Source organism: Ylistrum balloti, unplaced genomic scaffold (assembly GCF_031769215.1).
Source record: "Ylistrum balloti isolate Yb309-2 unplaced genomic scaffold, AGI_CSIRO_Ybal_v1 Utg369874, whole genome shotgun sequence".
NCBI classification, from domain to species: domain Eukaryota; kingdom Metazoa; phylum Mollusca; class Bivalvia; order Pectinida; family Pectinidae; genus Ylistrum; species Ylistrum balloti.
The window spans coordinates 52,265-77,997 of record NW_026782015.1 but is presented as its reverse complement, the minus strand read 5'-3'; the positions used below and the strand labels follow the sequence as shown (position 1 = coordinate 77,997).

Here is a 25,733-nt window from a genome sequence, read left to right as displayed (position 1 = left end):
TTTTAAATATTTTACCCTAAACTAGTTTAAACTAAAAAAATATAAGTTCAACTGGCCTGTATAACGTCAAGAAGTACGTTGTACCCGGCACGTGCTCTACAAACATTGTTAGAACCGTAGGTCCACCTTTCCTTATTAACAATAAAAGCAATTCTTTCCGGCGGGGAGGAGCCTCTTGGCTGGGTGTTCCTATAAATATGATTAAATCATTAGGATTCTGGGTAATTGATGCGACATTCCATCACATAGAATTAGACTTCGTTACAAAGCTTACTAGAAGTAAAACGACCAATGCAGCAGCTAATGTGTAACTGCTTTGATTCAAGTTATGGAAATCCCAGGGTTTCATGGAGACTCCACCACAATATTCTCGATTTAAGCCGGTCAGTACTTTTGGGCTGGGGATGTTTGTATCATATGTCGTCGAATTCACATTCTTTATTTTGTAAAAGAGGCGGTTTCTACATTACGAAAATAGACACATGTTCGTGGATCTCGGCTCCATTAGTGTCCTATTATTTGAGTAAATATGAAGTATGGCAAATGAGAACAGACTGCGAGATGTAAAATTCAATATATCTTATTACGTAAACAAGTGTAAATAGTAATGAACGTTATTGTCAACACATTTAAATATACAACTCTCACTAACAACACTACATGTGCCATGCGGAAATAACTGGCTCAAGGTCTAACACTGCCATGTTCTCGCTGTGTCCAACCACGTCATGACAATTTTTTCCGGGACGTAGTGAGAACGCAGTAAGAATAACGCAAGGGGATTGGACAAGGAATTGGTATGGTCATCATGAACGTTGAGGTAGTGGATGAATTTTGAATATGTTCAAAAGTTACGTTGCGAGGACGTGGTCAAATCAGAACGCATTGAGAACCTAATAAGAACATAGTAGCAATTTTATTGGCGCTGTAATGACGTAACGAAAACCAAACAGGGTTTTTGCTATGTCCATACACTTCTCACTACGACCTTCCTGCGCTTTTGTGCCACGTTGTAGAAAACCGCATTAAGTAGTCGGTACGTTCTGTCAGCGCTTACTGCGTTAATGACTCGTCCGCAGCAGGTTTCCAATGCGTCTATGTGGCGTTCAGAGAATCGGCTTTAAAAACTGGATTCACGTCGCTGCAACCACCAGGGGAAAACGGCAAAGCAGAATCAAGACTTTTGGTCTGATTCAATGACAACAGGTTTTTCTTGACGCACAAGCTGCAATTTGGATGATAAGAAGAAGACAAAAAAGGAATAGAAGACAGCCAACACTTATGTTGGTTATCCAATGTTGACTTGACCTCTTTCATCAGGAGGAATGAAAGAGCGTGATAGGTACGCAGTGCAGGCGAGGAAAAGTCTTATATATCGTAATTGGAACGAATAAGACGTAGTGAACGCTAGACCGTGCGCGTAGCCAGGAATTAATAGGAGCGTGTTAGACGCAGTAAGAACCTGTCAGTGACATAACAAGATCGTAATACAAACATGAAAATTGCATATTTGTCAATTTTGTCCAAGTCCTCGGTGCGTTTTCTGAAATCTTCAGGACGCAGGGCGATCTTCATGGTCTTTGTCATGTGTGAAGGGGCTTAAACAGCAAACATGTATCACCAGAAGCCGACATTTCTGCCTTCTAATCTAATATTAAATATATCAACTTTATTTATGTTACAACCATTGTGAAACAAGCTTTAAGCTTATATTAATCACTCTTGTAGCACCGGACGGCAGCGCAAGAGGGGACTTACTGTGGGAGGAATTCGGAGTTCTCGGGGAAAACCCACATGGTCAGAAAGGTGACTTCATACCTTTTCACGTCCGTGCCTGTAATCGAACCCCGGCCGCCAAGGTGAAATGCGAGTGTGTTACCGCTCCACCACCCGACTATCCAATCTAATATTTATATCCTTTGGCTAACTGTTGACCCTACATTATTACCTATAACGAATCACAGCTAGAAAGAGAGAAGTTCACTATTTCCCAGAAAAAAAAAATAATCCCATAGCGCCTATATATAGTATTGTATGATATGGACGTCTCGTCCTACCTCTTTAAAATTCCCGAAAGTATATTAAAACATTCTGAACCATGATAAAACGAAATCAAGAATAAATGTCTTTGTTATGATCATGTCTGCACACTTCCTATTAAAAATAATTGTACATGTACGTATGAACGTCAACATAGTATCTACTTTGTACACAGCTTCAGTAATACTTTCATGCTTTGTCTTTATCGTTTTATTTACTATAAGCGAATCGGTCAGTTTATATTCACACCAATGGTTACAAATGCCTGTCGTAAACTGTGCACATGCCTTTCCAGTTTCATTATGTACATACGAACGGAATGTGTAGAGTGATAAATTTATAGATAAATAAACGAATAAAAAATAATAACAGAGACATTAAAATAAACTCCAGTGATTGTAGATATTCACATGTTGGGGACTATGTTTTAGTTATCAGTCGTTTCCTTAATTACGTATGAAAGCTTTTATTTTGAAGATATCAAATGTATTTTAAACAGAAAACAATAGAACTATTTAGTAGACTCGTCGAAATACGTACATTGATGCCATGTTTGCCTGTGATGGGACTTAAACATTTTCCGTGAACTTAAATCATGTACCATTTTCACCAAAAAAATGACACAACTAATTTTTATTGAAGTTTGTCAAAGTTACATTAATGTGTTGGAAAGTTACTACACTTGATAGCCAGAGGCATACATTCGGGGATTTCTTCGTAAAATTGCTTTTGTTTCATAATGAAGTTGTCAAAATAATCGTTTAGTTAAAGATTTGATAAGACTATGAAAAAGATTCACGTGCAAGTTTCAACAAAAAAATTACACAACTAATTTTCATCTAAAACTTATAAAAGTTATATATCTTTGTGACGAAATTTTTTTTATTAATTTTACTAATCAGAGGCATACGTTTTAGAATTTTTATCTACAAAATAATATATCAATATTTTTCTGAAATGCCGCTATGTAATCTATAGTAAAAAAACCGTTCACTTGCAGCGAAAAATCTGCGCATGCGCGTCGTGGTATGTCCTCAATCGCTGCATATGCGGCAAGTTACACGTGCACAATTTGCGCTTAAATTATATTCGGAACACTTTCAATTACGTAACTATGTTCCGAGTATATAAACAAACAGGATGGACGACAAAACGACGTGAGTTATCAGGCGTAAATGTTAAATACTAGGTTTACAAATTATCTTAACTTTTATAGTTTTATTACCAAAGATATTGTTGGGTTGTTTTGCTAACCTGAAAAATTAGTACCTTATCTTCTTTTGATATCGAAGCAAACGTCTAGAGGATGGTTTCCATATATTGCGCCTTCGATGGGTGTGTTCTATCAAGCCATGTGATTGGCTGGCTGAATGCAAATGACGTCACAAAACAACCTAAATTAATAACATTAATTTAACAGTACATATCTAGAAAGTTTGAAAAGGTTATAGTGTGTGAAGTGCGTTTTTCTTTTCCTTAAATCGCCAGACATCTGAATAAAAAAAGATAATACTTAACTAGTAATTTCTTGTCAATAATTGATAGCATACAAAACCCCATGTGGGGCCCCACGACTTGGAATCGTTGTGTGTGTAAATTACCAAGAACCTTATATACAGCTAGTGAACATAATAACACTTGTCACGGGACTGGTTTGGACAGTGCTGGTCGGCGAGAAGCATGGACACAGTTCATGATAACGGGTACGTATAAATGTTTTGTTATTTTTTTCAATTGCCTCGATTCATTTCTTTAACTTTACGATTTATTAGTGCACTGTAATACAGGTGTAAACATGGACCTTGTTGGTGTACTTAAAATCACCACATTTTGTGTAGCAAAGTCTTTTTCGTTGCCAGGACGTCAAGTATATATTAAAACGTTCCTGATATCAGTACAGGTACTAGATTATGTGAATGATCACCTGAAGATATTAAGATATACAAACTAAATTTAAAATATCAAAACTAATATTAGGGTATATAAAATATCTCTGTCAAAATGCATCGTCATGTACGCGAGAATTCTTTTGTTTTTGGATGACGATGCTATACAGACTTTATAAGTGTGTGGTAAGTTTGACCACGAACTAAATTAAACACTTCTCTGCATGTGATGATCCTGTGATCCTAGTACGTGACGAAGTCATCGTTACGGTCTAGTATGTTTTTAACTACAAGATGAAACTATTTGGGCACTAGACCTGGCACAGGTGATGGAACTAAATTCAATTTAATTTCCAAATTATAATCGACATACAAGATAAGCTGATACGTTATAACATTCGTGGTAGCAATTCTGATGCATACTAATGAGCTCTTAAAAGGTACAGAACCGCCAGATTTTTTTCCAGCTTTGGCGAAATATCTTTTTAACCAGCAGAAACTAACAAATTTATCTGTGATTATCCATAAACAGAGGCCCTCCATCGATGTCCTACATACGAATTAAGAGGAAAGTTTGGGTCTGATTAAAGGCTGACTTGGTCTTGTTTACATTCTTCTTCATTCAACAAAGCTTAGGTCAAAGGTGATCGCATAGTACTGAAATTTGGGTATAAATAGGTCATACAGTTACGAATGAGTTTTAGAAATGTTGTTCATTAACAAAATAGGAACAACATTTATTACATGTGGAAACTTTACAATGATAATTACTATTCGCCTTTCTCAGACGAAAAATAAAGATCGTTGAATTAGCGTTTAAAAAATTAAAAAGTTTGCTAAAAAAAATCACCCATATGGGAACCCCGTAGAAAAATTGAAAATAGTAGCCAATGAGATGTACGGATGCGTCACACCCCCGACATGGTGTTGATAACGTCATCAGCATCATCAACACAACCATCGGCATCTGCTGGAACACATTTTGACTTTACAATATTGCGAAGAATTATTCGTCGTCGCCTTTTTGATTAACCGATTTTGTCATGTTCCACATATAAGAATGTTCAAAAGATTCTGACTGTACATCTGCGATTATATTTTTTGACTTGTAAATCAAAGAAATTCAGAACCCTTCGGAATAACCCTTTGGTTGCCCCTATCAATCTTGGGAGGCTGCAACTCTTGGCGTACGTGTATAGATGTATGTGTATACATATTTAAGTGATTAAATTACAAGGTCGTTCTACGTGGAAGCAAAAGCAGGTCAGCATACCAGGGCTTATCACCGGGCGAGCCAATCACAACAAGCAAAACATGATCCTGTTAACCCAGTCCCGTTCCCCCACTCTCCTCAAACAAAAATATCAACAAGTCCCAAATCCGCATGGATATGTTATCAGAATATGTCGCGGACTTGTTGACAAGCGGCGTTTCTTTGATCCATTCATGTTTATATCATCAGGGGCACGGCTAACACTTTTTTTTATCAGAATCCGAGTTGATAAATTTGATCTGAGTTGGTTATCTGAACGCGTAACCGAAGTGAACAATATATCACACCCGGAACTACACGGAAACAATAATCGGCGTCTGTTAGTTACAGTTACGAAAGGTCGACTTGAAGAACGCATAGCAGTTTCACATAGCAATATGACATAATGAAACCTGAGATTTCTGAATAATTGCTGTTAGAGAAGATTGACATGTTGGATATGGCGAGACAGGAATCTGCGGACGGACACCTTTTAGTGATTGCCAATTTGGTTCTCTCCACGGACGTATGGAAAGTCGTAAACCTTTTACGATTGAAGTGAGGTCGCATGAAGTTCAATTCCAATCTTCAGCCAACGGAAGCAAAAATAGACAATGAATCCATGTATTACATCAGCCATTTTGAAAATCCCGCCCTTTGATGCAGGTTTTTTACACCTACTATGGCCTTTCGGTATTCCAGCAGGTAGATGAGAAACGATAGGAAAGTGAGTAAGATCTGAAAAAACAGAGATTGAGAGTAGAAAGTGGAAAAAAGGATTGGAAGAGGAATGGAATCGACTGTTCTGGTGTTTCTATGGCTTAATACTATAGTATAGAAATCGACTCCGCGGCGTAAGATTGTCGTAAACATAAGTCTGACCAATGGAAACATACCGTGCTTTCTCATCAACACACACAGAGCTCCTTGTTATGCGTGTTGGAATTCCTCATATTCTGCATCAGATGTTAATAGATAAGAGTCCTCATGCTATCGTTTATGAGTCCAACACCAGGCACCCGAACCATTCTTTATGAAAAACTTTTCCATATTCAATTGTTTTCACGAGAGTGCATTGTGATCATAAATTAGTTAAGAGACTAAGAAGAGTTATTGGGTGATTGGGAATGTACTTTTACGTCTAGTTTTTTTTCAGACTTTTAGCCGAATGCGTATTTAAGCGTGACTTTGGCATTTAGGTGGAGTTGGGGCGGAATAATAGGAAATTATAACTAGTGAAAAGGAATAAATAGGGAGCGGACCAGAAGAGGAGGGGAAGGAGGAGGGGAAGGAGGAGGCTTATATTTCCGATGGATGAGGGACCAGTACCTTTGTAAATAAAACTTGCAAACTATGTGGAATTGCTGTCGGTTGGTTTGATTATGTTGAGAGAGAAGAGAAATATATATAAATGTAATAAGCTATAGCACCAGACATTCCACTAACCCCCCCCCCCCAGCCCAAATTTTAGCTCATCTGGCCCAAAGGGCCAAGTGAGCTTATACCATAACGTGGCGTCCGTCGTCCGTCCGTCCGGGGTCCGTCAATTTTTCATTTATACAACTTCTTCTGAAATACCGAAAGGCGAAGATTTATCATATTTGACTGGAAGGTCCCTTTGATGAAGCCAAACAAGGTTTGCAAAAAGAAATTACGTTGACCCATATTCAATGTCACAGAGGTCAAATGTGTTAAAACCTTTAAACGACTTCTTCCAAAATACCAGAAGGCATAGAATCATTATATTTGGCTGGAACGTTCCTATGATGAAGCCCAACAAAGATTGCAAAATGAAATTACCTTGACACATATTCAAGGTAACTGAGGTCAAATGTGTTAAAACATTTTAACAACTTCTTTCAAAATACTGGAAGTCCTAGAATCATTATATTTGGCTGGATAGTTCTTTTTATGAAGCCCAACAAAGTTTGCGAAAAAACATAACCTTGACCCATATTCAAGGTCTCAGAGGTCAAATTTTAAGCGACTTCTTTCAAAATACCGGAAGGCTTAGAATCATTATTTTAGGCTACTATGTTCCTCTTATGGTGTCTTACAAAGTTTGCTAAAAGAAATGACCTTGTCCAATCTTCAAGGTCACAGGAGTCAAATGTGTTTAAACGTTTAAACAATTTGTTCTGAAATATCGGAAAGCTTAGAATCATTATATTTGGCCAGTATGTTTCTTTTATGAAGTCCAAGAAAGTAAAAGAAATGACCTTGACCCATAGTCAAGGTCACATGGGTCAAATGTGTTAAACGTGGAACATATGCACAGATATAGTAATGTTGGTCATAAGATCCAGGTGAGCGATACAGGCCATCTGGGCCTCTAGTTAAAGTGTGGGATGGGGCACAGATGAGGAGACTCCGGGCCTCAGAGAGTCTCAGTATATATCAATAGCAGTTTCAATTACTGGGAGATGATAGTATTTATCCACCATGATTCAGTCTTACTGGGTATCCTGGGTATCATATCGTGTGTCTTAGTAATGGTTTCATACAGCTGAGGCGGAAACTCTTACAGAGGTCAATGTATTATACACAGTTACGCATGTCGGCTGCATTTCTGCTGCATTTCTGGTAACTGCCAAATACGTTAAATGACATTTGACTTTTCAAAGTATTTCATTAAATAAGAAAGATTGAACGGGACTTGGACAACAGATAATGTCTTTAAACGGCCTCTCAAAAGGAATACGCGCAGTTGTGGGATCTGTCGCACTGTCGTGCGATTCTATCGTGGTTGATATAAATTTGGGAACGGCTTATAGATAAGAATAGGTTAGGTTGTTTTATTTATCTTGTAAATATATAAGAATACGAGAATATAAATCAATTAAGCCATAAATCTACAGACTGGACGATTGTAGATCTATCAGACACATATTGAATAGTTATAGATACTCGTTTTTTAAAGTGCTTTGTTGACAGTGCCACACGTGACAGGTGTTAGTGTATAGATACTCCTTACATCTACATCATATACTTAAATGGACGTCTCTTTTCGTCTTTGAAATGAATCATCTAAAATCTCATACAGTAAAAAAATTAATTTCATTAGTTCCGTAGTACTCTCATTTTTTTTATCAATTTCTAAACAGGAGTGAAAATTCATTAACACATCACTGTGTCCTTAACCAAGTTATTGAAAGATTACCTGATACGCATGCGTGCAGACACGCATGCACATTATGACATATATCACATAACTGACCTGTGCAACATGTCTGGCATTATCTGAAGGTCTGTTGATGTGTTAATAATCTCCATCTATCCCCGAATACAGACTGGACCAAAAACTTACAAACTGTTGAAGTAAACAGATATTGTAGAAATACATGTACATCGTTATATGTATATACATTGTTTCAAATGGAGAACCATGTGTGCATACATATACAAGTGCACATTACTATACCAACTGGTCCCCCATCACTACCCCCACCCCTGTATTTATAACCGCGACCTTACACGCCACTAGCCATATGCAGTCGTTGAGAATCCAGAGTAACAGACATGTTAAATGGATATACATACATAGATATATACATTTATAAATTCTGGGGTAAATTACTAGATTTTCAGATTTACTGGTAGACGCAATATATTTCTGAACACAAGCACAAACAGCAGAATCAAAATCGTGATTTACGGCGAATGCGTCCCCTAGTAAGATTGTTGATATTATTCATCTAACATTTGATTTGAGTGTCAAGTTTCAAACGAGAAAGTGAATCCAATAGGTTTTGTCTTTGGGTAACATACCTCGGGCATTAGCCACATGTTCGTCATGGCCGCCACATGTATAGGATGAAATACGAGGGCTGATTGATAAGTTGTGAGCCATGAATTGAAGAAGTTAAGCAGGGATGCTTTTTCCAGCTCTACTATTCCCGGACTATTTAAAGCTGTGTCTATCCAAAGACTGGCCAGTTTATGTGGAAGAGGTAGCAATTTTAAGTAAACAAGGCAAGTGAATTTTGCAAAAAGGAAAAAAAATAGCTGAAAGATCAGTGATTCAATAGTTGCATAAGAAAGGTCTAGTACCTAAGGATATCTATACTAATATGTTATCAACCCTAGAGAATGCTGTCCATTCATAAGCTACTGTGAATAGGTGGGTGGCGGAATTTAAGCATGACAGAGCCTTGGGGATGACGCCAGTACTGGAAGGCCTGTTGCTAACCCAGAAATGCCAACAAAACCCATGATATTGTTATGGCTGACAGGCGAGTTACAGGGAGATATATAACCAGTACAGTTGGGATTTCACAGGAAAGATTATACTCAATTCTTATGAAGGATCCTGCAATGAGAAAGCTCTCAGCCTGTTGGGAACAAGACTTCTGAGAGTTGATCAGAAGCACACCAGGCGGACTTTGTCGCGTACTAATCTGAACCTATTAGAGGCAGATCCTACTAACTTTCTACAGTGGTTTGTGACTATGGATGAAAAGTTGGTTCATCATTTCACCCCAAAGGGACAAACAATCAATGGCACATACTATGCAACACTTCTTAGGCAGAAAAAATTGTCATGGCTACATTCAGTTTACGATTGTGGATTTAAATTGATTGAGCATCCGCCTTATTCGCCTGATCTCGCTCAATCAGACAATCATCTATTTCCAAAATTGAAAAAGGCCGTTTCTTGAAGCAACTTTCGGTCAGATGATGACGTCATTCATGCCGTGGAAAACTTTCTGAACGGTCAAGTGGCATTGAAGCCCTTAACCATCACTGGCAAAAGCGTATAGATACTGAAGAGGATTATGTTGAAAAAAATGCAATATACCCGTCAAAAGTCAGATCCTTAAATACGAGACTCACAACTTATCAATGCGCGGTTTCTAGTAAAAGAATGATATAAAAAGATATAGCCCCTCCATATTAAAAAATGTAGGTTAAGTATCCCCATTAAAAAAACCATAACTCTAACACAAATGTGTATATTGCAGCTGCAGGTGCACGTCTCAAGTATTATTATATTTATCACCAAAATACAAAACACATAACAAAAAGCCACACTGTCCAGATTAACATTTTCTTACTTGAAATTAAACTATACTGTACTGCACTGTACTGTAAAACTGAATGGTCTAAACTCTAAAAGCTTTATACTAGGTTATCTGCATTTGGGAAACGTTTCCCTGCTATTTTGTTTTCGTTGAACTACAGCCGACCACCCAGTCTATACGTTTGCACACATTTTCTTCCACAATGCATTGCGATACCCTACAGAATCAACAGTGGAGATTGCTTTCGACTATGCGCTGCAATGGAGCGTTAATTTCTAAAGTTATGTACATTAGACCGGATTAGCTGCTGGATTTGTCTGCTAGACTGCGCTGGTTGTTTTTTCAAACAACGAGTGCAATCTAGCGGAGGAAGTTGTCGTAAGGTAGGAAATTCTGTCTAATGTGTGCACACATACGGCTGCCAGCGATCTTCATCACCAAACAATAACGAAACTGTATGGTTCCTTAACGCGATTTATTCATTACAATGAAGTATGCTAAAATCAAACATTTATCGTTTTTGTTTTCATTTTCAATGAAAAGGAAATAAGCGTTTTGATTTTTTTTATAACTAGCAACTTTCGAGAGTAATATTTTTTATGGTTGCTATGGGGAAGCAGTTTTGGAATTGAACACGCATTGATAAAATGAAATTTGACGTAGGCCAAAGGATTAAAAAAGATAAAGCTAATGCTTAATGCAATCCTACGGTATTAGCATTTGAGAAGGTTTTTCATTTAGTGACACGAAAAGCCGATCGGTCAGAAGCGGAGGTAAGCACACATTAAGCCAGACCAGAGGAGCATGTCTTGCTTTCGGGAATGATATTGTTTTGTCAGATCAAGTGTTTTGTCTGGATTATACTTGCATTTTTATTGCCATAATGATAAAACAACTTTAAACGGCGATCTGAACCTTGGATTACCTCACACACCAATTTTAGATCTTACAGGAAAAAAGATTCCAATGTTTCCTGTTTGAAGAGAACTAAATCTCCTGAAAGTTGTAAACAATTTTGTCAAGTAGGGTTAAGAAACTAGTGAAACAAGTATGATAAGTGAAGAAAATTATAAAAAAAAAAAAAAAAAGCGCCAAGGATATGAACGCTTAGAAAAATGAGGTAAACGAGGTCAGTTCCTCACTGGAAAATATCCAAAGTAGGATCCCCAAAGGTAATATAACGGGTTCATCTCTCTTCTTAGTTCACTTCAACGATATAAACATCAGTATAGAAACTTCAACTCCTTTTGTATACAAATGACAGTGCAATATTTTTTCACACCAAAGTCCAGCTGTCACAATTGACTAGTAGACAACCAATATATTTCGACCTTGGCAAAATCAAAGCATCCTTTTAGACCCCAACGGATAATTAGGCAAATTTTCAGAAATACAACTGGAAAGATTCGTTGAACATATACTTTATACTTATAAAGGAATATTGCGCGCTGTCAAACCGCTTAGATCTCATACCTTAGGCGTGACAGTTGTAGGTAACCCAAAACATCTAAGATAAAGATACCTTTACAGGGGTCGTCAATGTCTACATCATCCGTTCTGTGAATGACAGGAGTCGGCGGGAGGGTTTTCAACTGATTAAACATCAGTTCTTCTATAAAAGAGAGCAACTACTAGACTATTTTCTTATGTGATTTTAATCAAGTTGAGCTTTATTATAAATCGGATTACCTTCTTACTAGATCACTTTACCCAATACTTTATCTAACATGGTCACGTGATATGAGATAACTAAACCCAATTTGACATGATCACGTTATATTTCGTTAGTTTATAAAGCCTTCCTCCGCCGCAAAATCTTGCTGAATGAAACAAAATTTTGATGTAGTTTCTCTATAATGGAATTGATGAGCTGTCTTTTTGAAGATTTCTTCCAAATTTCTGTTCAGCCAACTTTGAAGTAAACACTTACTGGAATTATCAACTTTTTATTTGTAACTAAATAGCAAATAACTGTTGTTTACTTCTGTTTGTGATTCAGATATAATGATACACCAATGTTTAGATTTTATTTATACTATATCTATAGGATATCAGGTACATTAAAATTTAGTCTCAGAACCTTTACCATGATTGACACAAGTTTCATTAAGGGAAAGTAGAATGTCAATAACATGATTACAAATATTTATCTCAACATTTCTAAACCACACACATTTAACAAACAAAGCCGAAGCCATTGGTGTACTTGACCTAAGTTGTGTCTCTTCCGTCTGTGTTTTATCCCCACGTGTTCATGTAACCACAATGCCTCTATCCATATCCGGAGATTTCAGACTTTCATACTTCTACACATTTATCTGCCTTCTTTGTTAAGATTTTTTCCCCGCTTGATTTTGATCATGTGTTAGTAATTGCATTGTTTCAAAGTATTTACTCGCAGAAATTCACAAATCTCTGCATTCACTACAGAAAGGTCGTCTCGCTCTACATACTTTATAAATTTATCGAGCAAATCTTCCTTTCGCTTTTTTTGTTGGCGTCTGTCTATCACGATCATCGTCTCATTACCTCAGTACTCTAGACATACATTTTAAGCTCATTTGCCCATTGTGCTATCGCATACTACGATAAAGGGCTACCAAGTTTATTATAATTAATTATCTTGACCCACTTTAAGGGTTGCAGGGGCTAAATATGATAAAATTGAGGGTCTTCATCCCGATAAACAAAGGACCCAGGGAACTGATATTCGGCGTGTAGCACGATGGGATGTTATTGTTTATCTATTGGTCACATATGTAGCGTCCAGAATGTCTATCATACTTTCGTTAATTTCCTATCTCAAATGCCTTACATTCAAGCATTTTCACATAACTTGTATTGACAAAATTTCACCTGTTAAGTGTCCCATCGTGTTATTGTTTTAAATTTAATTTCTGTTTGCTTATTATGAACACATCAGTATCCTCGTGGTGTCCAGGTCTCAACACTTACATGTAATCATATCAGTCTGCTGTCGATGAAATTCCTTACTCTGTCTCTGAACTTTGGGTCTTATGTAAGTTCTTTGGTCCATTACTAATCTCTGTAAGTTTGATTTATCTGTTTCTGTTCATTACAGACCCGTGAGGGTGCGGAATCCCCATATCAAATCCCTCGGTGTAGATCATCTATACCACATTGCCCTGGATACTTCGGACATTGACAAACTTCAGGCCATCTTCGGAGACGTTAAGGTGAGGTTTTACAGAGCGATGAGTTTATATATTTTAACTAGGTTATATTTCACTTCGTCGGCGCAAGGAGTGCAATGTTGAACTGTGGAATCGGTAATAAGTGAATTGGAATATGTAAACAGCCAACAGCAGTACTGTCTTTTATTGGAAAGAATGGCATCTTCGCCAGTCTTACGTTCAATTGGGTTTATGATAGTTTTGTACAGAGTTGTCACCAATCTTTCGGAATGAAGTGACCATAATGTGATGTTAAGTCCATCACATTTTTCTGCAGTAGCAAATTGTTCTCAATAAATTAAAAATAAGCTTGCTGTTTATAAAAAAATGCATCCAGTTACTTTATTACAAATAAGGGATGCTTTTCCTTACAAACGCAATTCGTTATCTCAGAAATTGTATTTTACATTTACAATATGTATGAAAGTGATGACAATTCTAAAAGGTTTTTTTTTTTTATTTTGCAGTTTGTTTGTTTCGGAGGCCAGCCGTCTCGTATGGAAGGATTCGTGAAATACATAAACAAGGAACTAGGCATCAACACTAACGGTCGCTGTCCACAGAACTACGCTGCTGGAACTGACCGCTACTGTGTGTACAAGGCCGGACCTGTTCTTTCTGTCAGCGTAAGTACCCTCGGTACAGGTCATCCTACCTATCACAAGTATCTACTAGTTTCCTATATACTACCTACCTCACCCGTCACCATTACAACTCTACTCCAATTATAATAAATCATTCTACTACCTACCTCACCCATCACTGTTTCAAACCTACTCCAGCTATGATAAATCATTCTACTACCTACCTCATCCATCACCGTTACAATTCTACTCCAGTTATAATAAATCATTCTACTACCTACATCATCCATCACTGTTACAAACCTACTCTAGTTATAATAAATCGTTCCATTTCCTTCATTAAGAATGATAGCACAGAGTTTCCAATTATGAAAAATTCGATGTCTAAAATTTAATATGGAAACGAACTCTCTTTTTATGTCGATCACGTAAAGCCCTTAGAATCACTGACGATTCCACGAAAGACGAAAGGCTGTGTGATGCAGTTTAATTTATTATTTTGCTCTACTGTATCAAACTCTAAAGTTGTATTAAAAGTGTTGCTGTCTTGATTGTCTTTTGTACAGTCTGCAGAAGGTCGCCAATGGCATTGATAGAACTTTATAGCACTCGCTAGACTAACATGTAACAAATTGTTTAAAAATACACTTCAGTCATACCTTCCAGTAAACAGGTATAAATTCTATCCAACAAATGTATTACGATCTTTGTCCACTGTTATGTTACAGCACGGGATCGGAGTCCCCTCCCTCTCAATCGTGTTCAATGAAATCGTCAAACTCATGCACTACGCCAATTGTCGTGACGTTACGTTTTTCAGGATAGGAACATGTGGAGGAATCGGTAAGTGTTAATTTATGACTAAAAAACTACCTTCAGGAAATTAGTCACCTTCAAAATAAAAATCAGCAAAAAATAAAAAAAAAAAAAAAAAGAAAATACCAGTTTGTCAGCACGATTATTATCCAATTTCAAATTCAATAAAACTTGGGCACATATAATCAAAAGAAAGATTTACATGGCAACTCCTTAAAAAGTACAAACAGTATAATACCAGGTGTTGCGGAAGAGTAAGCATATTCTGCTTCATCGACATATAAATCTTGGTAAGTAATGTCAAGTTCTCAGATGACAATAAGGTATACGACAATGGAACCAACATTTATGATCGAGATAAACTGCTGATGTAGAAGAGTCTGTCATGTCATTAATTTCCAAAGTCTGATATAAACGATTGACGTGGTCTATAAATTTTCTTGTTACACAGACAATACGTCATCAATTTATCTAAAAGTGGAGTTAAACGGTCTTTGTAGCCTGTCTTGATAAGTTCTTCGATAAAGTCAGCCAATATAGGGGTACAATTGGTAAGTAATACTCTCCAGAACTCTCTATTGAGGAACAATTAGATAGCAATACTTTCCAGAACTCTCCACGAATTGTAAAACTGTTTTCATTCGGGAGATGACTGATATGTTACAGGTCTGGAGCCGGGCAGTGTGGTCCTCACGGAAAAGGCAGTAGACGGTGAATTTTCAAGCTTTTACAAAATGGTGAGCTTTGTCGGGTTCTTTGCATGTCAAATCGATGACAAACATCAGAAAGGATATTGTCTATTCTTATCTTTCAAAATTACGAAAGCGCGTGTTTTTGGTAACATTTAAAAATAACTAAGTCAAGTGAAAGAAATACAATGTGTATTATCCACTTGTTGTGTAACCTCTATCTACTAAAACGACGTAATGATGTTGAATGATAATCGCAGTCTTGAATCGGAGACAATAATGGCTTATAATAAAACAGTATGAAAAATAGTATCCCATATCCTTTGAAGCATTGTGCAATTGGTCTCTGTGAAAGCACTTATTTTGATTTGTGTTTCTCGTTTAGTTCATCCTGGGAAAGAAGGTAGAGAGACCAGCCATCGTAAACGAGGAACTCCTCCGGGAATTGAAAGCATGTGCGAGTGAGGACGATGATTTTCGCACTGTTATTGGGACCACTCTGTGTACAGAAGACTTCTACGAGTGTGAGTGTTTTACAATGGAACAAGAGGAGAAATGTGATATGTAGATCTCCTGAGGGTGGGGAAGTAAAATATAGCAAGAATTGGATTTGCAAATCCTGGTATATTATATTGACTTATACAAGATTCATAATTGATGCAATTTAACCCCCAAGAACTATATGCATTGGTTAGTTATATATAAACTAGCGCTATGTCACATTGACTATATTAAGGAACAAGCATAACTAACAGTGAATCATAACTTTTTATACCACGGTAATGGTGATGCACAAACTATTTAACAGGTCAAGCCAGATTGGATGGCGCATTCTGTGACTTTAATGAAGAGGATAAGATGGCATTTATGCAAACATTGAAGGCAAACAATATCTGTAACATTGAAATGGAATCTCTGGGCTTCCTAGCGTTGTGCCGACATGCTGGAATCAAAGGTAAAATGTTTGATATAATGGAATCCTGGAGTTCCATGCATACATTGTGGCATTAAGTCATTAAACGGGACTTCCTTATATGATGTCTGTTCAAGTCATTAAACGAGACTTCCCTTGATGATGTCTGTTCAAGTCATTAAACGGGACTTCCCATGTTGGTGTATATTCAAGTCATTAAATGGGACTTCCCTTTTTGGTGTCTGTTTTAGTCATTAATTGGGACTTCCCTATACGGTGTCTGTTTAAGTCATTAAATAGGGGACTTCCCTTGTTGGTGTCTGTTTAAGTCATTAAACGGGACTTCCCTTGACGATGTCTCTTTAAGTTATTGAACGAGACTTTCCTTGATGGTGTCTGTTTTAATCATTAGATGTGAGGGAATATTTGCAGAAAAATATTAAGCATTATCAACCTTTAAAGCTTAAAATGTATAAAATAGAAATTCTATTCATAGAGGAAATGAGAGAAAAGGATTGGAAATGTGAAAGGCTGTTTTTGTTCGCTAAAGATTACTTAATAATCAGAAGGATAAACATGTGAAAATGTTTAGATATCTAGCAGGATAAAGTTTTACCATTCACTCCAGCTGTTTCTGATTTTTATCTTTCAGAGAGTGAATTTTACCACTTCATGTTACTGCTTTATGTTGCAGTATATTGTTGTGCTTTGTTGACTAAAGCTTAGACATTTAGACGTATCAACAATCTGTTTCTCTGAATACATAATTTAATGCTAAGAATGATTATATTGTCAACAGCAAAGTAAGACTTCTGGCATCTGTTAACCCGAATAAGACGGTCCGTTTGTTAATTGAAAGGTATATGAATAACATCTAGGAGTGCTTGTAGACTTTTTAAAAAAGCTTTGTACTGTATGGTATCCCCACAATAAGGATGTACACCTCTTAGAATTAAAAATAGTATTAAGCATTTTCCTAGTGATAATGTTTTGAAAGGTTTGATAATAGAAAATGTTTCTGCACCATTTTTTCTGATACAGGCGTCAGAATATGTTTAACAGGAAATAATTCCATTTCACATATTATTCTTCATTTTTCCCGAAACATTAAGACATTTTTCATTATTTTTGCGGCAATCTTTTTTTTTAAAATGAGTTATGTCTGTTAAGAAGCGGAGTTTTCATTTGATTTAGCGAACACAAAACTAGAGGAAATACCAGCTGACAGAAATGTAATAGTTCCTTCTGAATATGAGATAAGTCGGTGAACGATACAGACCTTATGTTTTACAGGTGCTGTGGCGTGTGTGACGTTATTGGACCGACTGAAGGAGGACTATATCACCGTGGACATCCCCAAACTTAAACAATGGCAGGTGCGAGCACAGACGTTAATCCTCCGTTACATCAAGAGAAAATTGGACACAGAGATCGGCTAAAAGGACTTTTACGTGCCAATCTTGTGGTGTTGGATCCAGAAGCTGAACAGTTCCGAAAACAGCAATTTCGGTTTTGCTTCTTGCGGTGACATCAAATGAAATTGATTTACAAGGTTGAGTGAAGAGTGTAAACAATTGTATTCTGATGAGAGTTGCCATCTTTTGATGAAATATATCCAAACAGTAGGTTGTAGTGTAATACAACGTCTCCAGCGTCTAGTTAAGTGCTTTCTTCTAAATTGAAGTGCTATTTCTTTAACGTCTTCCGAAGTCGTTTAATATTCCATATAATAGATAATCTATATTTCATAACAACTGTAATGAGCTGAATAATTAGCTTAGAGAAGTGGCTTCAAAACATACCGGTCTCTAAATCAATGAAGTACTACTGTAATGACTTACTCTGTGTTAAAACCATTAATATAGCTTTCTGATAACTTTTTATAACAGTTCATCGAGATTACTGTTTACGTAGTTGTGTATTAAGGAGATCCTATCATTTTACAGTGTTAAGGAGATATTTTATAAGATCAAATCCACCCAAAGGCGTTTCTTTGATAGTCCTAGTTTGATTACTCTTTGAATACAGAGTTTAAAAATTGGACATAAGTGACTTAGTGATGGCCTGTTTTAGGGTACAGTCGGAGTCATTACAGTCTATTCTCAAATGTTGATGAATAATTATGTTTCTTCTTGTGATACGAAATCTAGGACACACATTATACTTACGCACAATCTAGTCTTATAGCGTTTATATTCACTGTGTCAGTCCCGAATGTGGTTATTGATAAAATGTACCTGGATGTATACAGGATCCCCAAGAAATGGACTTGTCGGTTGTCTCATCCTCAACAATATTTATACTTAGAAATGATAATATTTAGTACCTAATTCTAAATTTGTTTTCTGAAGTAGTGCTCTTTAATATGTACAATTCCACTTAGTCATATCAATATCAACTCGTTATAATCCGGTGTAGTTTATACATGAAATCACTTTATGTGCGCGTGTGTGTGTGTGTGTGTGTGTGCGTGCGTGCGTGAGGGTGTGTGTGTGTGAGAGGGTGTGTGTGAGGGTGAGTGAGTGTGTGTGTGTGTGTGTGTGTGTGTGTGTGTGTGTGTGTGTGTGTGTGTGTGTGTGTGTGTGTGTGTGTGTGTGTGTGTGTGTGTGTGTGTGTGTGTGTGTGTGTGTGTGTGTGTGTGTGTGTGTGTGTGTGTGTGTGTGTGAGAGGGTGTGTGTGAGTGAGGGTGTTTGTATGAGGGTGTGTGTGTATGTATGCTATTCCAATCACAGCCAGGAAACGTTGGTTTTACTTCACCATGAATACCTCGTTAGGTATTAGCTTATCTGGTCTTCCCGTTGGTATCTCAGGTATATATGTTGGGATCTGGGGCCACTTAACATAAATCCTACATTATCTAGAAATGTTGTTTTTGATAGAATTATCTCTTTGTCGGTGGTGTATAATTTTATGAGGAGTTATACATTGTATTGGTGGGTCGTATTATTCTAACGTGTATCTGGCAAACCGTCACATATTTTGTGCTGGAAATTATATCGCTAGATTTATGTACTGTCTTCTACATCAAAAGTATGTCGTTTGGTTAGATCTTAACTAATGTTGTGGAATGAAATGAATGTGTTACTTAGAATATTTACAGACTACAACTTGCTAAAAACTTCAGCTGAACACAACGAATGTTTTGTTGAATTGATTTTTATAACTATATATATATTTGTCAGGACAATCATTTTATTGACTGAGACCTGTATAACATTACATTTTTTTCTTAATAAGGGAAGGATCTCATTATGCACACACATCATTTACAGTGCCCATGGTTTAAATTACATATACGTACACGTTAAACAAATTTTTGACATTCCTGAGTCTAATTTCACACGTCTAGCATGAACAGATAATAATTCAACCTAATATGTATATCATTCATCGGTTTAAGGAAAATTAAACAGTTTACTGGGAAACGCACCTCTGGCATCAACAGACGTTGCCCTCGTATAGACTTACATATATATACTTTCATATACCAAATGAACATATAAATTGTTCTAAACTCTATGATTTTTATTTCTGGACTCGCTCCTAGACAAATTGCACATTCGTTACCCACCATATTATAAAACTTCATCCTAACTCTCGCTCACTTCGTTCTTACGATCGGATAATCAGTCACAATAACGAATAAAATATCTATTAAACGCGACAAATGACCAATGATACAATATTTAAAATCAGTAAGAAAAAAAATCATTTCTGTTAGAGAAACTCAAGTTTAAAAGGTTTCAATGCTTAAACCAAAGAAATTCCATTCTCGAAACCAAAACCCGTCTAGAAGTAATGAAGAGCTATAATTAGCGTTTTTTTCTTCCATAATTTGCTTTTTATGATAATCTAGTTTTGTTTCCAATGAATCTAACTTTAGATAACCGGTTTGAGATTCCAAAATCAAATTAAGAAGAGCTTTGTTCTATTGCTGCAGGAGCTGTTTTATATTCAGAATTAACCGATCTACGTAAAAACATTCTTACATAGTGCTGAAACATTTTTAATCTGCTCCAAAACCATTTTATCATTAACTCTACCTTTTTCGTATTTTCCAAACGTCTTTGCTATTTCGAAAACATTTTAATTCTTTCAATGCTACCTTTATCAGTTTTATTTAATTTCATCTAATGTTGGAAAAACTTAGGAATTTTCAAATTGGATAAGTTCTGTTTTTCTAGAATTGTGAAGATTGTTGAAGAAACCAACCTGATTCTGGATTATCTCCCCTTTACTACCAAAAATTCTGCCATTTCGCATTATCATCAGCTGTTAATTTATGAAATTTCATATTCAAAATCACAACAAAATATATTGCAGTCTTTTCTCAATTATAACACTAATTTGCATTTGATCTTAATATAAATCCTTCTACTTCAGATTTTCTGCTCTTCTTCAGATGCTGTTTTTTTGTTTGTTTGTTTTTGTTTGTTTATCTTTGTTTGGCTGACATATTTATTTGATTTCTAATGAGAGAACATACGTTTTTAAAATATAACCATCCATTCTATTATTATTTCCTTAATCTGTTAAATAACACATAGTGAAAGAACTTATCTGGGATTTCTCAGCATCCATGATGTTGTACTGGAGAATTCTATCACTTGGTGATATATCATATTGCACTCGGGAATCATGTCGCTTTGTTTTATATTTTTATATGGTCTTGCAGTGGAGAATCATAAACTTTGGTAATTTTTTTTTTCAGGAGGTTGATACATGTATTACCTGGTTGTTTATTATTTCATGTGGGAAAACCATATCACCTGGTTATATAGCATTTAGCATCGAGGAATCATATATAACATCGCATCATGGCGGACAGTTGGTCATTTTGGACTTTGAAATTGCTAGCTTTTACTGCTATGTCTTGAGATGTAATGGATATATCTTTCTTTGATTTCATAAGCAGGTTCCCATTGGTCTTTAGACGTACTTTTTTCTTACCTTGGGACTGATAAGAAAAATTCAAAATGGCCGAAAGGTGTCCATCTTAGATTTTGACATTGAATGTTTGTTAACTCTATTATTGGATGAATCCCTCCCAATTTTCCAGTTTAGATCCTCATTGGTCCCTAGTTGTGTCCTTTTGATTTTTGGAATGATAAGAAAGTCAAGATGGCTGACAGACGACCATCTTGGATTTGATAGTAACAGATTGTTATCGTTATTATTTTAGGATGAATTAAAAAAAATTCTTATAATTATGAGTTAAACCAGAGGAAGGGGAAAGTAGGGAAAAGATCCATGCTTTATAGACAAACTAAATTAGATAAATATGGGTGCCAAGGTGCTTCTTGGATATATTTTTATATTTGTTTGAGAATTTCTGTAAAACTAATTAATTACCAGTACCGGTGTTTTTCCGTTAATAAAACAGATGCTTGGTTAGATGACACTTAGTTTACCTGTACGTTTAGTCATTGTCCTCTCTGTCAAGGTACTAAAGGTTCTCTTATAAAACCCAGTATTTCCGAAACCGTAATTTCTTCAGGTCAGCTTCATTAATACCTGAAATGAAACTGAAACTTGATCATCTCGCCAATCAGCTGACAGACAATTTTCATCTATAACCGACGTGTCGTCCCACACGTGTAATATCTATTATTTACTGACATATGTGAGGGTCGAGGATATATTCTTATTCAAAGTTCAGTTTTTTATCAATAGTGTGTAGGGATTCGTTGTCTCCATTTCACAGGGTGTCTCCTGTTTGTTGTGTTTTCCATATCAGTTGTTCCCTTGTCGAATTTCAACAAGGAAGGAAAACTAATGTTAATGTGTGTTTATTTTGCATGTGACTGTGTGTTTGTAGTTATTTATGCCAATGAAATGATACCATTGCCATATTCGTTCATAACGACATGTGCTTTATTTTATATATGATTTTCAACTCAAAATATTTTATTTAACCAAACAAGATTTAATGGAAATCGGGCAACAGACAATGCCTTCACAAGCCGTCTCTTCTAGAATACATACATTTCAAACAATATTACTGTAGTACTATATTCTTAAACGTATAAACACTGAGAACATTGAATAACAGTTTTAAAGCAAATTCAAAGTTTTGATACACAACTACTTAAAATACACTCTAACTCATACGTTTGCATTATCATAATGCTTGGTAAATACATTATTATGCATGCATGCATATACTCATGATTATAAAATCTTATTTACCAGTTATATAGTTGATGATGTTTTGTACTATTTAAATGTATATTTTGTTTCTCAGTTTGAAAATAAAACGTGATATATATTAATAAACAGTGTTGAATGCTTTCTTCCTTTTCCGATTGGACCATTACAGTGCATAATCCTCGCTCGGGTAAGACAAGGGTATCATTTAAATATGTTTCTTAGTAGGATAAGACGAGGGTGTCATTTAAATATGTTTCTTAGTAGGATAAGACGAGGGTGTCATTTAAATATGTTTCTTAGTAGGATAAGACGAGGGTGTCATTTAAATATGTTTCTTAGTAGGATAAGACGAGGGTGTCATTTAAATATGTTTCTTAGTAGGATAAGACGAGGGTATCATTTAAATATATTTCTTAGTAGGATAAGACGAGGGTGTCATTTAAATATGTTTCTTAGTAGGATAAGACAAGGGTATCATTTAAATCTGTTTCTTAGTAGGATAAGACAAGGGTATCATTTAAATATGTTTCTTAGTAGGATAAGACGAGGGTGTCACTTAAATTTGTTTCTCTATAGAATGAGACGAAGGTGTCACTTAAATGTCTTTCTTAGTAGAATAAGACGAGGGTGTCATTTAAATAAGCTTCTCTGTAGAATAAGACGAGGGTGTCACTTAAATGTGTTTCTTAGTAGGATAAGACGAGGGTGTCATTTAAATCAGCTTCTCTGTAGAATAAGACGAGGGTGTCACTTAAATGTGTTTCTTTGTAGAATAAGACGAGGGTGTCATTTAAATCAGCTTCTCTGTAGAATAAGACGAGGGTGTCACTTAAATGTGTTTCTTTGTAGAATAAGACGAGGTGTCATTAAATTTTTTCTGTGTAGATTAAGGTGAGGGTGCCATTTAAATATGTTTCTTAGTAGAATAAGACGAGGCTGTCATTTAAATATGTTTCTTTCTGTAATAAATCGAATGGAATTTCATTGCAATATGTAGGTGTGATCATTTGTGAAAATTGTTTGTCTTGGCATTATCAATAACAATGTTAGGCCTTTAAACTGTCTATCGTGACGTCACAGTGCTCATTTGTTTCAGCCCAATTCTGCCATCTGATTCATTGTGAAAATAACAGAAAGTGTCGCACTTTCAGGTACACATTTGTTACAGTAAAAATAACAATAAGTTGTGATGCACAGGCTTCGCTTGGAGACAGAAGACTGGAAAAATGGTTGATTTAGGGCTTCCATAGTTCTTTTGATAATAACAAATGATTGGAGATAATACAGCTTGATCATCTATAAAAATATTGAAATTGCAAACGATGAAAAGGGAATGGGAGTTACCTCCCCGTACATCCTAATGTATCATCTGCATGAGATCTCTTGTTTAATGTTTCGAAAATTCACCCATGCATAACAAATAACAAACACAGAGTTGAAATGTATGGTGCTTTAGTTGTGAAGATCAAGTACATGTGTGAGAAACTGGTTTCAACGAGTGCTGACAGAATTTTCAATCAGGTCGAAATATTTGACATGGATCTCATAGAAAATCCTACACTATAACGTATTAAAAAATCATATACAGCATAAATCCTAGTGAAACCTTAACTAGGTCACACTTACAAAGTATCGGAGTGCTGGAGTTTGTGTGGTCAGATCAAGTTAAACCTGAACTAGGTCACACTTACAGAGTATCGGAGTGCTGGAGTTTGTGTGATCAGTTCGAGTTAAACCTTAACTAGGTCACACTTACAGAGTATCGGAGTGCTAGAGTTTGTGTGATCAGTTCGAGTTAAACCTTAACTAGGTCACACTTACAAAGTATCGGAGTGCTGGAGTTTGTGTGATCAGATTTAGTTAAACCTTAACTAGGTCACACTTACAGAGTATCGGAGTGCTGGAGTTTGTGGTCAGATCGAGTTAAACCTTAACTAGATCACATTAACATAGTATCAGATTGCTGATGTTTGCGCGTTTAGTTCGAGTGAAACCTTAAATATATCATACTGACATAGTATCAGAGTGCGTGTTTAGTTCCAGTTGTCATCCGCCCCTCTGACAAAACTTTTAACTGGTCCAATGCTATTCTCTTGCTAATTTAACATTATATTATCATTGATATGGAAGCGATACCACACCTGACACGCCACTAGTATTACGCGTCATCTGATGGGAATTAACCGACTGTATCCATCTATCACTGTCGCTTTGTTAGCGGGATGTTACGGATCAGTGAAGTTGATCTCCTGACTACATACAAACCCCAGACAATAGGTAATATACCAAACACAGATGCATTAAGTCAACTTTTCAAAGGGAAGCTTAAAGTTCTGATACTGGTATCGAGGTGGGAGTGTGCGTCACGAACAAGAATTAGTAAGCATGGCATCAGTTACTATTCAAAATTCTTGTCACGGTTTTTTTTCTTCTTTTGAATAGTCATTCTGAAATATCGCCATTTTTTCAACGCTTCAGCTTATACCTATCAAAAGAGAATAAACAGGAATCAGGGGTATTAGGAGAGAAGGTTGGAATGTCATATTGTGGGGGTATGCTACCTTTACCATGGTCAATATTATTAGGGTTAATATTTTTTTGAATTATTTACACTTGATGTCATCTAATACTGAACCATTGTTTGGTGTCTGGTACTGAACAACGGTTTGGTGTCTGATAATAAACAACAGTTATGACACTGTTGCTATGGTTTTGGTAGTTTCTATTGTTACCGCCTACTGCTTTATGTTTGGCTGTGGTGTAACGGTCTCTATGGTAACACATACAGGTGACGCAATATTCATTTATTTATTGAGGTGTTTCTATGAAGACTGACATGTCTTTGGTTTCTGTTTTGACTGGAATATTGATTGAAGCCTTATGGTCAAAACTATGTTAGTTTCTATGGTGATCAAATATTGTTTCCGTGGTGATAGACATATTGAGAATTTTTTTTTCATTTCTGGGATGTGTTAGTTTATTCGGTGCCCGTATTATTGAGAGTTGCTGTAGTGACTGACATTTTGTTACTTTCTGTGGTGACTGACATTTTGTTACTTTCTGTGGTGACTGACATTTTGTTACTTTCTGTGGTGACTGACATTTTGTTACTTTCTGTGGTGACTGACATTTTGTTACTTTCTGTGGTGACTGACATTTTGTTACTTTCTGTGGTGACTGACATTTTG

The 25,733-nt window shown here is 36.2% G+C and overlaps 1 protein-coding gene across 1 annotated transcript; it reads left to right on the top strand.

Moving 5' to 3' along the window:
- The first annotated feature begins 3,665 nt into the window (after window positions 1-3,665).
- On the top strand, window positions 3,666-22,647 carry LOC132546036 (uridine phosphorylase 1-like). The gene is made up of 8 exons (XM_060209732.1): window positions 3,666-3,743; window positions 13,282-13,396; window positions 13,861-14,019; window positions 14,706-14,820; window positions 15,460-15,530; window positions 15,868-16,006; window positions 16,291-16,437; window positions 17,689-22,647. The coding sequence occupies exons 1-8, from the start codon at window positions 3,721-3,723 to the stop codon at window positions 17,832-17,834; spliced, it is 915 nt and encodes a 304-aa protein (XP_060065715.1). The 5' UTR covers window positions 3,666-3,720; the 3' UTR covers window positions 17,835-22,647.
- The last annotated feature ends 3,086 nt before the right edge of the window (window positions 22,648-25,733 follow it).